The 17,369-nt window shown below is 37.8% G+C and overlaps 1 protein-coding gene across 1 annotated transcript; it reads right to left on the bottom strand.

The window, feature by feature from the left end:
- Window positions 1-4,093: 4,093 nt before the first annotated feature.
- Window positions 4,094-7,228, bottom strand: LOC306869258 (frizzled-9-like). The gene has a single exon (XM_079415944.1). It carries the CDS (start codon window positions 6,717-6,719, stop codon window positions 4,974-4,976), a length of 1,746 nt encoding a protein of 581 aa, XP_079272070.1. The 5' UTR covers window positions 6,720-7,228; the 3' UTR covers window positions 4,094-4,973.
- Window positions 7,229-17,369: the final 10,141 nt, after the last annotated feature.

The raw sequence follows: 17,369 nt of genomic DNA, 5'->3' as shown, positions 1-17,369 counted from the left end.
ATCTTAATGGAACATGATCTTTACTTAATATCCTAATGATCTTTGGTATAAAAGAAAAATCAATCATTTTAAGCCATACACTGTATTGATGGATATTGCTTCAAATATACCCGTGCTACTTATTACTGTTTTGTGGCCCAGGGTCACATATAGGTTTAGAATTAGGGTTTGGTTTAGGGTTAGTTGCATATAATTATGCATAATTATTGTTACTATTAGTAGTACAGTTCAGTGTTGACTAAAGTGTTACTAAATCAAGTACTTGTATGTAAAAAAAAAACACTCTTAAGTTCTAATTGCATTTAATATAAATGTAAACTTGCTGAAATGTTATTTTCTGTAAGTGTTGCAAAGTGTACAAAGTGTATTTCTTTTTTACTTGGAATGTCACCTATTACTAGCCCTGCAAATATGAAAACCCTGACAAATTGTACAGTTTTAAGTCCAATGTCAACTGTTTATCAAAAGCAAATAGAGAACGTACACGTGTGTGTGTGTGTGTGTGTGTGTGTGTGTGTGTGCATGTTTATGTGGTTTATGAGGACACAAATTTGTATAATGACATGGGTATGACAGAGGTATTACAATATGAAGGTGGTTTATGAGGACACTGCCTATGTCCCCGTAATTCAAAAGGCTTAAAAAACATACTAAATGGTGTTTTTTTGAAAATCAAAAAATGCACAAAGTCTCCTGTGAGGGCTAAGTTTAAGTGTAGGGTTGGTGTAGGGCAATAGCACACACAGTTTGTTCAGTATAAAAACCATTACGCCTATGGAGAGTCCCCATAAACCACAAAAACCAACATGTGTGTGTGTGTGTGTGTGTGTCACAAGCGAAAGGCAGAGCCATTAGGCATGTGGGACGGGGCTGTATGGATAACACTCACGGCTGAGACTCAAGCATTTTGGTGAAAAGTCCTTTTGGTGACAACAACTTCTCAATGGTCTTTTACCATAGCCTCATTTCCACATCAAATGATGAGGAACAGGATACTACCCATGGGGTAGAGAGTAATGAGCACCACTCCTTTATTCTTGTTCTCGATTCCTCTGGCTTCTTTAAGAGGAGGGAAAGTCCCAGATGCTTTAATGATCCTCCCTTTACCAGACACATAGCTTCTCCTCCAAACTAGCAGACAATTACAAGGCTATTCTATCTTGTCCATTCTCAAGCTCACTTACAAGCCCATTAACATTGACTTGATAATGGACTCAAATGGCAAAAAGGGTTTCTTTTGACTGTGCTTTGCCTAAAATAGAACTAAAAACCTTAAACACCAAGGTGTACAATGGAGCCTTTATGCCCTGGGTTTTGATGGGCAAAATAATGAACTGTGCTACGGTTTAAACGGAAAGCTTTTTTCGGCATAAATGCGGTGGTACAACTACTTCAAAAACATTTATGTATACAGAGTTGATCTTGGCAGATTCTACATAACAAATACAGTCTTTGTGTGTATTTGAGCAGCGGTTCCATGTGCCGTGACAGGGAATTGAGAGCATTAGCTGTAATATTGGTTCAGTTCTGCTGTTATAGGACTGTGATCACACGCTTTTTAAGGCTCAAAACATTAGGAAACACTGAGGTCTAATTGATTACCAGTAAAAAAGACAAATTAAACTGTAATTCTAGCAATGTGTAACTGGGCGAACGAGACGAGAGACGTGCGGAACTATTTGCAAGCTTTATTATACAAAGATGTGGTTAAAACACAGGCAGGGTCAAAACACCAGCAAACAGATATGGCACAGACGAGAAACAGGAATAATCCAAACCAGGGGCGAGTCAGTCAAATGCGAACGTTATCCAGAGGGCTTGACAAGAGGGGCAATCCAGAAACATGAGCAATAGTCCAAGTGAAGCACAAACAGAGTCAAAATGGCAAAACAACGGTAGATCCAGGAAACACAGGCTAGAAAATCAGAACAGGTTCCGTATTGCAGCTCAAACTAGGAGAATAATAAACGCAGAACAATACTGGAACTAAACAGAAACACAAACTGGCTCGGTAAGGCAGCTAACACTAGGAGAGTGCTATACGCAGAACAATACTCGGCGATCTGTGAAAGGAAGTCCATGGTTTATGTAGAGTGTGTGATTGTGTGATAGCTCTCAGGTGTGAGCGTGTGATTAGTGAAATGGCTGCTGGGAAATGTAGTCTGGGGTAAATGTGAAACAGTCTGTGCAATGTGAGAATCAATGTGATGGAGGAGTGATCTCTGGTGGCGAGCGAATGGAAGTCCATGGACCTGATTCATGACACAATGCATTGATCCTACATTACTGAAATTAAGTTTTATAAAAATTTAAGGTAAAATGAGCACTCTGGAAACTAAAGTGCTGTTTAACCACTTTACCATGGTAGATAAAATTATTTAATGTATTAAATTTATATTTCTATTCCAATGTATTAATTATTATTAAGTGTACATAATAAATATAAAAAATAAAAACAATAAATATTGTATTTAATATAAAGAGTATTTTTTTAATATAATGTGATGTTAATTTAATTGAAATTATAGATTATAGATTATATTTATAATTAATTAATTAATTAATAAAGCAGCCCAACTTTTTTCAATGCTTATAATAATATGAAAAGCTTCTTGATCACAAAACCAGAATATCAGATTTCTGAAAGATCATGTGCCACTGAAGACTGGAGCAATGACTTTGCAGCTTTGCATTACATGAATAGATTACATTTGTAAATATACTGCTATAGCAAACAGTTATATTGAATTGTAATAATATTTCAGAATGTTATTGTTTTACTGTATTTTTGATCAAATAAATGCAACTGTGTGCGCATAAGAGACTTCTTTCAAAAATATTTTAAAAACATACAGACCCTGAACTTCTTAATGGTAATTTAAATACAGTTGTTAAATACAGTTTTTTTCCCCTGTGCATGATAACGTTTATGGATATGCATAAACTTGTATCATGTTTCATGATACATTTATGGATAGTTCACACTGAAAAACAAAATACTGTATATTACTAAAAAAAATCAGATCATTTAAAATCATTTGTAATTGCGAAGAATTTAAAAGCCATTATCAACTCAAATCTAATATCCTTGTGTACTAATCTTTCTTATACTGTAGACCTGGAACTATGTACAGTAAAACAAATATTGTTCGCTCTTATTAAAAAAACAGCTTGTGATGCTTCTCAGTTTTCATGTCGTGTGTTTGCATTGTCGCTTATAAGATAAAAGTGTCTGCTAAATGAATAAATGTTAATATAATTGAGAAAGCTCAAGCTCCATAAACTATTCCATAAAGTATTCCATAGACTTACTAAATTTTTACAAATCCATAGTCAAGAATTATGTCTATGTTTTTTTTAACAACAACAACGCAGCTTTTTTTTGCCAAATGAGTAATGTCTTGGTAGTATTTAACAGGAATTAAACATTCATCTTCCAGTATATTACCATTTAATTCAGTTTTTCCTAGTCTGCTGGCTGATGAAGCAGGCTCTGGTTTGTCTTACGACACTACTGTTTACAAATGCTACTGCACTGTAAACCTGAAAACTTGAAAACAGCCATGTGTTAAATTAGGTTTACACAGACTGCTACATGTGGTTAATGCACTGTTAAGTTTAGGCTATAAGCTCCAAGATAAACATGCCTTTTTTATTACCAAATGTAACAGCAGTTTAAGCTCCAATGCCTGAGACCTGCCAAACCATTGGACAATATCTACACAGGCACAGGAAAAGTGCAAAAGATACATAAAATAGTTAAGTTAGTTGTATTTTAATAAAATACTATATACTGTTGCATGTTTGGAAATAAAAAAGAAAAGAATTACAATTCCTTAAGCCATTTCCTATTCTTTGTCTTACAAACTGATAGTAGCTCATCATTTAAGGTTGCAGAAACCCCAGCTTTTATGAACATCGCAAACACATATTATATCAGATATAAGACATGAAAACAGTGCAAAAAGGTTAAACTAACTGATATGAGTTATGCACAGATCTACTCTAAATATATATCCTCTTTTATATGATCCCCTGATTGCAGAATAGTGCATTCAGAATACAAAACATGTTTTTTTTTTTTTTTAATTAAAGGAATTAGGCTAAAAAAACAAGTTAATTTTTTCATAAATTTATAGCAGCATCATTCTCAGCTGACTGCAACTTCTGCACTTTAATGTAAGTTGGCTTGGTTAGAAATAGTGTGGTTTTGTAAGAGGAATTGATAACTGTAAATATAACTGGAGTTGTAGCATAATCACTTACTTTACATTTGGTTTACAGAGAAGTGTTAAAGATTAAGAATTCTGATCCTGGTTTTTCAGTATTTTATATTCTTAGTTAAATCAAACTGAATGCAGTACTGAATTAGAGTTTGAAATAATACACACTTGGCATAGAAAACTTGTTTAATTTTCACTGTATAGAAAATTATTCCTATACTAAACTTTAATAAACTTATTTAATTTTTACTTTATTTCTACCATTTAATCAAAATTGTTTAAAAAACATAAGAAAAAGATTTACATGTACAATACAACATTTTGCATGTAACACTAGTAAAACTATAGAACCTTTATCACAAAATAAACATATTTAAAAAAACATTAACGGAGAAAATACATCATAATAAATGCTTTATTGCTCCTCTTTGGAGAAAAATATAACAGACTGTAAAATTATTTAAAACTCTTCCTTATATACAGTATAGCGCATACAGTACAAAACTATACAACCAGCAATACTTAAATATTCACAATAAATAAAGCATTCTGCAATTTGCAGCATTCATTCCATACAACAAACCTTCCCTTTTATTGAAACGACCTCTGCTATGTCAAGGAAAAAGGCTATAAATGCCACCCCTGACAAATGTTGTGACTTTTACCATGATCTGTAGTCGAACCTGAGCATCTCATCACGATATGAACCTCAAAAGTCTGTGCATGGCTCCAGAGAAGAGGCCTTTAGTCTCAAACATGTGTGGGACAGTCTGTGTACATGTCCGTTTTATTCATGTGAAGTGTCACAGCCGGTGCTTTGTAATGACAGTGGGAGCTGCTGCAGCTGACACTGGAGCAGGGCTTGCGGTTCGTTTGCACGGCCAATCTCCTGTTGCACAACCCCTGCCAGGTCTGAAGTGTCTTTGAGCTCCATACCCAAACACCACTAGTGATGCCCACCACTAATGACATGAAAATTTTCAACATGAACACAGCCACTGTGGGAACCGATGAGTCCAAGGTGCAGTCCTCGCTCCTGCGACCAGGAAAGGACACGCACTTGTTTTCCAGAGCTTTGAACTTCCAGTATTCCATATTGAGCCTTTCATAGAAATAGCATATTATGACAATAGTAGCAGGCACCGTGTAGAGAATGGAAAAGACTCCAATCTTAACCATGAGCTTCTCCAGTTTTTCTGTGTTGGTGCCACCGGTTTTCATGATTTTGCGGATGTGAAAGAGCGCTACGAACCCCGTAAGGATGAAAGAAGTCCCAACAATGAGATAACAGGAAAGAGGGATCAAGACAAAGACAGTGAGAGCATTACTGTCCATGCTGCCCACATAACACAATCCCGTCAACTCATCCCCAGCCACCTTCCTCATAGTGAGGATGACTATGGTCTTCACCGCAGGAATACCCCAGGCGGCCATATGGAAGTAGCTACTGTGTGCCTCAATAGCCTCGTGGCCCCATTTTCGTCCCGCTGCAAGAAACCAAGTGAGGGTGAGGATGACCCACCAAATGGAGCTGGCCATGCCAAAGTAATAGAGGATGAGGAAGACTATGGTGCACCCTGTGCTCTCCAAACCCTCCCGGATAATGTAGAGCTCTCCGTTTTCCCGATCGCAAGCAATATTCTCAGCCCCAGCCACCGAGCGGATGATGAAGGCCACTGAGTAAACGTTGTAACACATGGAGAGGAAGATGATGGGACGCTCGGGGTACTGGAAGCGCTGGGGGTCGAGGAGGAAGGTAAGAACTGTGAATGCTGTAGAAACAAAGCAAAGCGTTGACCAGACCACCATCCAAATGAATGCAAAGTCCTTATCTTGCCTAGACCAGAAGACATCCACTGTAGGAGTGCAACGAGACGCACATGACTCGCTCTTGTCCACGTACTGGAACTTCTCCGGGTTATCACAGGACCGCAAGCCGCTTGAGGTACGTCCACTCCCAGCTGTGGGTTCCCTGGACCTCGGAAGTACTGGCAGCATTCCCTCACCTTTCTTAGTGTCAGGTTGAGTGTCATTTTCAGGAGCTTCGATGCACAATGCGTTAGGGTCGTTGTTGGTTGGCAGCTTTGAGCAATCCAATGAGTCCGGCCATCTGAAACTGAATTGTTCCATTATGGGTGAACACCTTTGTCTTGCCTGTTCACACATAGGACGGCATGCTGGGATAGTGGTGGACACTTGATCAGCACACATTGGCACATACAGAGAGCACAGGAAAAATCGCAGGTGGACATCACATCCGTACTCCACCAAAGGAGCAAATTCATTCAGTTTAATGCTAGCTTCCTCTTGGCTTTCATAATTCATGTAGTTGGGCATCCGTGTCATGTTGTAGCCGATTCCCTGGCACATGGGAATGGTGATAGGTTCGCATTTTGACGGACGGCCACGCTCCAAATCATATGCTCCGATCTCCAGTGAAGATCCAGCAATCATAAGCTGGAAAAGTACAATCACGATCTTCATGCAATGGGCCATTGTGATAACCTCAAGAAAGTCTCAAAATGATTAGTGCATCCAATGCCATGCAGATGATATTTGTCTTGTTTTGTTTATAACAGAAATTCAATTCATGCTTCATCATACAGTAACTGACACTGAATGCTCAGTTGTTTTGAAGAAAAAAAAAAAATCTTCATTGTCATGTCATTGTCAACAAATCCATTGTGTTTCAGTTTTAAATATATCCAAAAGGTCTAAATGTAAAGGAAGTACTTGGAGAGACAGTCAGTCGCGCGATTAATCCGAACAATCAATAATGGATGTCAAAACCAACATCTCGTGCACCGGCACAGTATTTCAAACTTTAAAGCCTTTTACAACACGCTCTGTTCAAAAGAGTTTCGCTCAATTCACCGTTCCCGTTCATATCCACGAGAATAAACTTTAAGTAAACAGCAGGACGGGTTGAAAGTGTCCATCTGTGAAATCTTCCGATGTTATGCGGCTCCACGCATGGAAGCAGTGCGCTTCACCTTCACTTCTCGTTGTGCTCTTAAAAACGGGCTCTTGATCGGTGACAGACTGACAAGCTCCTCCTAACACTCCACCTCCTCCACGATACTATAAAAATACAGTCATTCCTCTTCCCAGACAGGATCACAACGTGCTTGTACAGAACAGAGCTGCGTTTGTTTACTAGAAAGACGTGATGAAATAATTGAGAAGTCGCTTGCTGAACGTTACAGCAAAACGGATAGTTGACATGAAAACAGTGACAGCAGTGAAAATAGTTTTTAAATTCCTGTAAGGGAAGTTATGGATCATTATTCAACTTCAAGATGTCAGGTTAAAATGTGTAAAATAGTGTAAAATTTAGTGCCCATGTTTTTTTTTTTTTTGGTCAAACAGCAAGGTACTTACTGTCATGTGAAAAAATAAAGTTCTTAGCAATGCTTTTAATTAAGTTTCGATATATCTATATGGTAGAAAATTTACAAAATATCTTCATGGAACACGACCTTTACTTAATATCCTAATTATTTTTGGCATGAAAGAAAAAATATATAATTTTGACCCATACAATGTATTGTTGGCTATTGCTACAAATATACCCGAGCTACTTATGACTGGTTTTGTGGTCCAGGGTCACAATTATACTATTTTCCATTATTGTTTTACCACAAAATGAGACTATTGAGACACTATATGATACTAAAAACTGCACTTATTTAATTTGAATTACTTAAGGATTATTAAAACGATGAAATGGTGGAATATAGGCTATACTTGTATATACATAGGCCTATACTATAATATGCTAAAATATATCTACTACTATACCAAATTCATTTATATCAAGCTGTAATTCACCCTAAAACAGTAGTATGACAACGCAATACATTTTTGTATGTGTTCTGTTCATTTAACATACTGTATACTGTAAGTGTAAAATATTATAAGGATTCCAATATTACTGTTATGTTTTCAATATGTATTCACACTGTTTCAAGTAGTTTCAAATCTATATTTAAGGTTTCATTCCCACAATACATTTAAATAAATAAATAAATAAATGAATAGATAGATAGGCGAATGAATGAATGAATTAGTCCATCCCTGCAACATATAAAGAGTTTGGAGAATGGATGGATAAATACATCTCAGATTTCCTCAAAACCCCCTATTTTCTTTTCTTTTGTTTGTGCGCAGTGACACCAATGCATTCCCAAACAAATCCTTTTCTACTCCCAAACTCAATTCCACAGGTTCATCCTCCGGTTCATACAAGGCCCAGGAGGCTTTCACTTCACCATTAGTGCCTGCTAATGTGCTTATGGGGTGTAGGTATAGGGAAAGCACCACCTGTGACATGGCCCATCTCTCTACCATTCTCATGCTAAACAGAAGAGAAGAGGAGTGCCTCTGGAGTCTGAGTGTGGGCATTTGTTATCCCTAAACTTAGCTCTCAGCCCAGCACTCAGGATGCAGATGCACTGAACATGTTCCTGCAATACAGAGTATCAGTTCCCTGGTTTTCTCGTACTCTGACGGGTCAATTTCCAGCTCGTATAAATGAAATGGGATTCCTTTTGGCGGCAGTTTTTGTTTTGGCTGAGAGCTGTTTAAGCACTGCTTTCCACGTCCACGACCGCAAGTCTGCCATGAAAGAGCCTATTCTTCATGCTCATTGAATAGAGCAAAAAATAAAAGCAGAGCAATCACATCTACAAGGGCAATCAGTCAGAGATACAAACAAAGCCATTAAAGCTGGGAAGAGCTTTCCTGTGAACCACGAACATGCTACTTAGCAGATTTTATAAAAGCATCTTAGAAGGCTAATTAGGACAAATGATACCAAAATGTCACAGCCACAAGTAAAAGAAGAAAAAAAAATGGGCCAAACTTGGAGACTTCAAAAGTATGAGGGACTGGGATCCAAACAGTCAATACTCACTATACAAATCAGCTTCTGCACAATTCTGTGTCTCAGCCTGATTCAGGCAGTTTTGCTAACATAAAACATGACAAAAAAAAGTTATGTTTCTGTGTTTATATTTAATTCATATGTCATGTGGAGTAACGATCTTTTTATTTATTTACATTTCATTATTTATTTATTATGTCTTTTGCAACTTACAAAGATACAGGTACATTTATTTATTTGCTCACTCAAACTAGCATGAAAGCAATCTTTTTCATCAGTATCAGTTAACAGTAAATAATTCCAAATCATAAAAGTAGGGAGCAGGGCCACTAATTCTTAAGTAGTACCATTCTTTATCCTGAATAAATCTGAATTAGAATGATCCAGACATGAGTGATCTCATTCTGTTTGTGTATGAGTGCAGTATGATCATGAATATTCCTAATCTAACCATCAGCCTGATGCAGGAAAGGCCTTATGTCTTCACACGACTCTTATTTGAGCACAGTCTTTCTGGCAGTCGGCAGGACTAGCCAGTCCTGTCCAAACTATGAGAACAACAGAGGATGCCAAGGAAAGCGAATACTTTTTGAAAAATAAAGGCTGAATCTGTTGTGCTCAGTTTGCAGCATTAACGTCTCAACCGGACATGCCATAAAAAATGACAAGACTTATATAGAATATTCACACACACACACACACACACACACACTCACTGTCGAACGATGGAAAACAACACTACAGCCCACACAGGGTTATGAAAGACAGTGCAGGTCAGGTTCTATGAATTTCATTTTGTTATAGTTGTAGATTTTAGACTTATATATTCTCACAGGACACTTTACAGGCCCGATAAGATATTTGGACACATAAGCCATGCTTAACGAATGTCATTACTAAACCATATCCCAAAGCACAAATGAAAAAGCAGCTGTTTGATGATAGAATATTGCAGGTCTTCCCAGGTTGTATCTAGAGGATATAGTTAAGTGGCAGGTATGGCAAGGTTTTCAGTGAGTATCTTTAACCAGCAGATTAAAATAAATTGGACAGCCTAACACTTCTCATGCCAGCCTCCCCCCGCTTGGGTTTCCAGCAAGTCACAGACATCTAACAAGTCCTATTAATACGGTGTGGATGGCAACAGGAATCAGGTGTCATCTCACTGGCTTGAGTTCACAAGACTGTGGTGGGGTATCTGCAGACAGACTGTGACATACTGTCTGATACGTGCCAGTACCTTGACTATGTTGGCTAGAAGGACTCTGGTATTCGTAATAGTCAGGGTCGATGGGGTGAGGTGTCAGCAAGTAGGGAGCAATATTTCATATTTACCTGTAACCTTCATAGTTGGAATGAGGAATAATAAGTTTTTCTGTTCAGTCCAATAAAAGTGAAGTGAAGTGACATATGGCCAAGTATGGTGACCCATACTCGGAATTCGTGCTCTGCATTTAACCCATCCAACGTGCACACACACACAGCAGTGAATACACATCCGGAGCAGTGGGCAGCCATTTATGCTGCGGCGCCCGGGGAGCAGTTGGGGGTTCAGTGCCTTGCTCAAGGGCACCTCAGTCGTGGTATTGAGGGTGGAGAGAGCGCTGGACATTCACTCCCCCCACCTACAATCCCTGCCGGCCCGAGACTCGAACCCACAACCTTTAGATTACGAGTCCGACTCTCTAACCATTAGGCCACGACTTCATAGCGTAACAAAAGGTAATTGTGTAAATTTTCTTTTGTTACGCTATCAAGAATCTTACATTTTATATTTCTAAAAATACTGCAATAAAACTTTCTTTTATTCTTTTAATTCTTTCTTTTTATTTTTTTTCAATAAAAGATCAAAAGGATTAACAATGCAGATTAATTTTCACAGCCTTCTTTGATCATATTTACCAAGGGTGCCAATAATTCTGACCACGACTGTATAATGGTTGCTATGCCTATAAAAATAATACATGATAAAAAGAATAACAAAAAGAAACTCAACATGCAAAAAAATTCATTACACTCATATTTTAAAAAGTTATTTTCAAATTTGTGGATCCTTTGACTAACTAATCTGACTGACAAACTACTGCACGCATAGAGCCCCCTGATTATACCTTACACTTCTCAACCATGCATTTCCCCAAACGCATGTCATATGTTTATGGTGAGATGCTATTTCTCACCTGCCAGGGTGGCAATCAGTGATGTCTTTCTCCAGACCTTAGTACTCTTTCCACCCATCAGCAATGTTGTGTTTGAAGTTTAAGAAAGTCATCCCTCTCCAATTTCTTAATCATCTGTCACTCAAAAACCACATTCGTTATTCTCCTCCCATTCCAATACCATGGCACTTGCTTTTCTTCATCTTACCTCCCCTCTCACTTTCTCTACACTTCTCTCTGTTCTGTTATGCCCTTGTTCCAGTTACTGCTAGGCTAATATAAACATGGGACTCATATTCACATAGAGCCAATTCTTCTTCTCCATACAGGGGAGTAAAAAATAACAGAAGAAAAACATGTATGGTATTTTTTGGCAAAGGCTGGCAGGGCAACACAATATCAGGCCTTGTTCTTTAAACCTACAGTGAAGCTTCATGAAGAATTATGATGTTAAATGAAACACACACTGACAGCTTACATTCTTCTATGCAGATTAAAATGAGAGACTTTGAAGACATTGAGAGACATTGAAAACCGATAAACTTTGAATAAAGCTTTGTGATTACTAGGTTATTCTGGTTGGTTGCTATAGGCTGTTGGTATGTCATTTCTAAGGTGTTATACTAACCAAGGATGTATTTATTTGATTTAAAAAAACAGCAAAATATTTTAAAATGTAATTTATTTCTTACATGGTCCTTCAAAATCATTCTAATATGCTAATTTGCTGATTTTCGTATTATAATCAAAAACAGTTACAAATTTCTGGTACTTTTGATCAATTTTGATATGTACTAGCTGAATAAAAGTATTAATTTCTTGCAATCACACAATCAAGGAAGTGTCTGTTTTACTCAATGCAAGGCAAAATTCTATTCACTTTTGCCACAATTACTAGCAGACCTCTCCTCAAAAAGTCACACAATTTGCGTATTTGCGCATTCACAAGTGTACTGGTCAAGTTGTGTGTGTTAAATATGCTCTAATAATTATAAACCCTAAATATGAGCTATAATAATGCTTGCCATGACAAGTATCATAAATAGAAATATATAATGAGATGTAAATGAACTGAATTGTTAGATAGATGGTAATACGTTCGTTGTTCCTCTGTGATACACATGAAACACAATGACATATTTGTAAAAGACAGACAAAAATCCTAAATCTGTATTTCCTGCCTGAACAAGCCTTAGATAGCACCAATACCTCACCACTATCTGAAAATGGCATCATGCAGAGACTCCACTTTCACACAATACAGTAAAGAAAAAGAATGTTTCTACAACATGCTCCTGAAATCCACACCCAATGTTACATGTTATGACTGTGTGATGTTTTGATTCTTATTAAACAAAATTAATCTTTAATAAAAACTAATCTCAATATGTAATCAAGGCATTGATCAATGTATTCTTCAATGTACAATGTAATACAGCTCCTATAAGTCTACTGACTGTCTGTTCTTAATCATACTGTTTTTAAATAAATTTTCATGGCTATCAGGCTGTACACAAAAATATATTCATTAGAAGCCAGAGATATTCTTTTGAAAGAGAACCAAACACTATTTCTAACCATTGCAACTCTAAGGACCAATAATAATAATATCACTCTGGAATAGAGAGCACAAAATGTGCAAAATGAAGGAAACAGACCCGAGGCACAGCCTCACTGAGTACAGCTTTGAGTAAACTGGTGTTTTGCAGTACGACGTGTCCATTTGGAGGCAACAGATAATAGTCTCAATTGACCTGTTAAAACTATGCAGGATGGTTGTGGTTTTTTTAGCTAAACGGTTTAGCTGGCCAACTCACATTTGATACAAGGCTATTTTATGAAACTATAGAGCCCTAAAATAACTTATATAACATATAGCCTAATATACACTGAACAAAATTATAAACGCAACACTTTTTTTGTTTTTGCCCCCATTTTTCATGAGCTGAACTCAAAGATCTAAGACTTTTTCTATGTACACAAAAGGCTTATTTCTCTCAAATATTGTTCACAAATCTGTCTAAATCTGTGTTAGTGAGCACTTCTCCTTTGCCGAGATAATCCATCCACCTCACAGGTGTGGCATATCAAGATGCTGATTAGACAGCATGATTATTGCACAGGTGTGCCTTAGGCTGGCCACAATAAAAGGCCACTCTAAAATGTGCAGTTTTATCACACAGCACAATGTCACAGATGTCGAAAGTTTTGAGGGAGTGTGCAATTGGCATGCTGACTGCAGGAATGTCCACCAGAGCTGTAGCCCGTGAATTGAATGTTCATTTCTCTACCATAAACTGTCTCCAAAGGCGTTTCAGAGAATTTGGCAGTACATCCGATTGGCCTCACAACTGCAGACCACGTGTAACCACACCAGCCCAGGACCTCCACATCCAGCATCTTCACCTCCAAGATCATCTGAGACCAGCTGCTGCAACAATTGGTTTGCATAACCAAAGTATTTCTGCAAAAACTGTCAGAAACCGTCTCAGGGAAGCTCATCTGCATGCTCGTCGTCCTCATCGGGGTCTTGACCTGACTGCAGTTCGTTCTCGTAACTGACTTTAGTGGGCAAATGCTCACATTCGATGGCGTCTGGCACTTTGGAGAGGTGTTCTCTTCACGGATGAGTCCCGGTTTTCACTGTACAGGGCAGATGACAGACAGCGTGTATGGCATCGTGTGGGTGAGCGGTTTGCTGATGTCAATGTTGTGGATCGAGTGGCCCATGGTGGCGGTGGGGTTATGGTATAGGCAGGCGTATGTTATGGACAACAAATACAGGTGCATTTTATTGATGGCATTTTGAATGCATAGAGATACCGTGATGAAATCCTGAGGCCCATTGTTGTGCCATTCATCCACGACCATCACATCATGTTGCAGCATGATAATGCACAGGCCTATGTTGCAAGGATCTGTACACAATTCCTGGAAGCTGAAAACATCCCAGTTCTTGCATGGCCAGCATACTCACCGGACATGTCACCCATTGAGCATGTTTGGGATACTCTGGATCGGCGTATATGACAGCGTGTTCCAGTTCCTGCCAATATCCTGCAACTTTGCACAGCCATTGAAGAGGAGTGGACCAACATTTCACAGGCCACAATCAACAACCTGATCAACTCTATGCGAAGAAGATGTATTGCACTGTGTGAGGCAAATGGTGGTCACACCAGATACTGACTGGTTTCCGGACCTAATACAGTAAAACTGCACATTTTAGAGTGGCCTTTTATTGTGGCCAGCCTAAGGCACACCTGTGCAATAATCATGCTGTCTAATCAGCATCTTGATATGCCACACCTGTGAGGTGGATGGATTATCTCGGCTCACTAAGTGCTCAATAACACAGATTTAGACAGATTTGTGAACAATATTTGAGATAAATAGGCCTTTGGTGTACATAGAAAAAGTCTTAGATCTTTGAGTTCAGCTCATGAAAAATGGGGGCAAAAACAAAATAGTTGCGTTTATAATTTTGTTCAGTGTATTTTAGTGCTGGCATGTTTTTCTAAATGTATCAAAGACTATTCAAGTTTTATTTAAACAAGAAGGAAATCAAATTTGTCATGTTGTTCTTTAGCAGTGCTATTAAATTAAGAGTAATGGGCTGAAAGCAACACTCTGACCATGCATTTATACCTAACGCAAAAAAACTCACCCTTTGGCTTTTCATGTTCAACATCTAAGGGCGCCAATTTGTCTGTAGCAACCATGGGGCATCGTACCACCACCTCCTCAGCCCTGAGCCAGGACAAACAGTGTCCCAGAGTGGCCAACTAGTCTTGCAGTCTAGTACTAAATGGAGTTACTGTGCCCAACACAGCTTCTCAGCATGCCCCGATAACTCAAACATTCCAGCCACACAAAATATTATCATCCAAGATAAAAATGGGATTTATTGCGCAATAACTAATTTTGTTGTGTAACAAATAGGCCTATATATGAAACATACTTGAATTAAAACGTTGGGAAAGGCAGTGAGATCTGTTACTAATTATAGAGTGGCTGAGGTACACTTTTAAAAAGGAAGCTTTATGGATGAAGCTTAACAACAATAACAGTACTGTTAGTATATTACAAACTTTGGCAGTCCCACTTAAGAAAAGGGGGCAGGAGGACCCATCTACACACTTACACAAACAGTAATCCACTCTCCCAAGGAGCCATCAAGTTATAAACAAACAAAATAAATAAATAAATACATTCATACATACATACATAAGAAAAATTGAAGTTTGAGTTTGGATAGCTGCAGCAGGACATATGATATATATATTTCTTTTTCCTTTTTTTGCATCAATAATATTGTAATAATTTGCCATTTTTTTTAGCAACATAGAACCATTGTGGTGTTTAGAGCAGCATACCACTCTTACTATTTTACTACTTTTATTTCCAGTGTGATGAACAGGAAGTAAAATCAATTGTGATTGATAACATCTCTTTCTTGATTACTGAAAAAAAGTTAAGAAATCCTTTTCTAAGCAAACTTTAATTAAACATGTAATAACTTTAATTTTGTTTAGGATGATAACAGGATGCCACTCACTGTATGAACATGCAACACCATAACATTCATTTTAAGGTAATCCAGTCCTCTCTGTTAAATAAAGAAATTCACCATAAAAATACAAGGACAAAGTTTCAATTATTACGGAATGGCGCTTGTGCAGTACATTTGACTGGCTATATCGAAAATCAGCTTTCTACCTTAAAATGTACTGGAAACTTACAGTCTTTCAAAACAATGTACATTTGATAATATGACATATAAAACAATAATCAGTTTTTGGGAGTAGTTACATGTAATGGCATTACATAATTTAATTACAAAATAAATGTAACTGGTATAAAAAAAACGTTCCAGTGCTGGAAAGTTAAAAACCAAAAATCAGAACAATCTCAGGGTGATAAGAGGTGCTAAAGTCTGGATATTTTGGTTGTGGTGGCTGTGGTGGCTTTAAAATTAAATTATTATTATCTTAATTCAAGTAATATAGGATTTTGAAAGTCTGACAGTAAATAGTGTTGAGTACTACTGTAAGGTTAATGCTGCCTGGTTTGTTTGAAAAATGATTAATGGCTGAAAATGTTCATTAGAAATTTAGAAAAGTAATTAAATGTAATCAGTTACATTTCTTTAATAAAGAAATAGGGTAACTTTTAATCTGTAACCTATTGCAGAAGTAACCTTCACAACACTGACAATAATGAACCAAGTAAATTTCAAATTTTTTCAGTGTATACGGTAAGTAACTTACCAATTAACAGTTTTTTACTGTAGCATTTCTATAGTCTTTTCTCTCCACATTACAAACCCTTTTACAGTGTAGGGGTGAAAAAAATAACAGTTTTTATCTGAGTATGTAAATCAAGACTCATCAGTACTAAAACAATGAAACGATTTAAGAGCAGATTTTAATACCATTTTCACCATCCTGTACTGGACATATTCCTCCCTGACTTGACTGACACTTGACCACTGACGTGAGCACCTGGATGCCGTTCACTGTAGAACACTGTGGCCTTTCTGAAAGAGGCCAGACGTGTCTGCACGACTGCCAGATTGGACTATATGCAACAGCTGCTCAAGTGCATCTTAGCCTGGAAGAGCTCCACAAGTGCTAATCTGAGGATCTGTTGGTCCCGTGTTTGAGTGCCATCATCACTTGAATGACTGTGAAAGACCAGTTGCCATGATGCTAAACATGTATGGAACCTTGGAAACTGTGTATATGGAATTTAGTGATACGTTCCTGCTTCCAGCATCAATCTGTCTAGAAAAGATGGTCTGCAGCATTCAGACTTTGTCAATGGAATTCTTTCTGTGATAGTATCTGCAGTGATGGGTGGCCATCTTATCAGGGCAGCTCATTCTTCGGATCCACATCAGACTGAATACACACAGACTCACATACAAGCTCTCCAAACATGTATGGACTAGAAGAGACAACTGGGGTCTTTGTGTCAACTGCTATCAGTTTGTTATGGCGATCTGGATCTGCTTCGTGTTTGCACGCAGGTGTCTGTAACCCAGGAAGGACTGGATGTTCCTGGGTCCTCATCCCTTGTTCAGTAATAACCCAATCAACA

Source organism: Barbus barbus, assembly GCF_936440315.1.
Source record: "Barbus barbus genome assembly, chromosome: 5".
In the NCBI taxonomy this organism is placed as follows: domain Eukaryota; kingdom Metazoa; phylum Chordata; class Actinopteri; order Cypriniformes; family Cyprinidae; genus Barbus; species Barbus barbus.
Note: the sequence above shows the minus strand (reverse complement) of the source record. Positions and strands in the feature narration are given on the sequence as shown.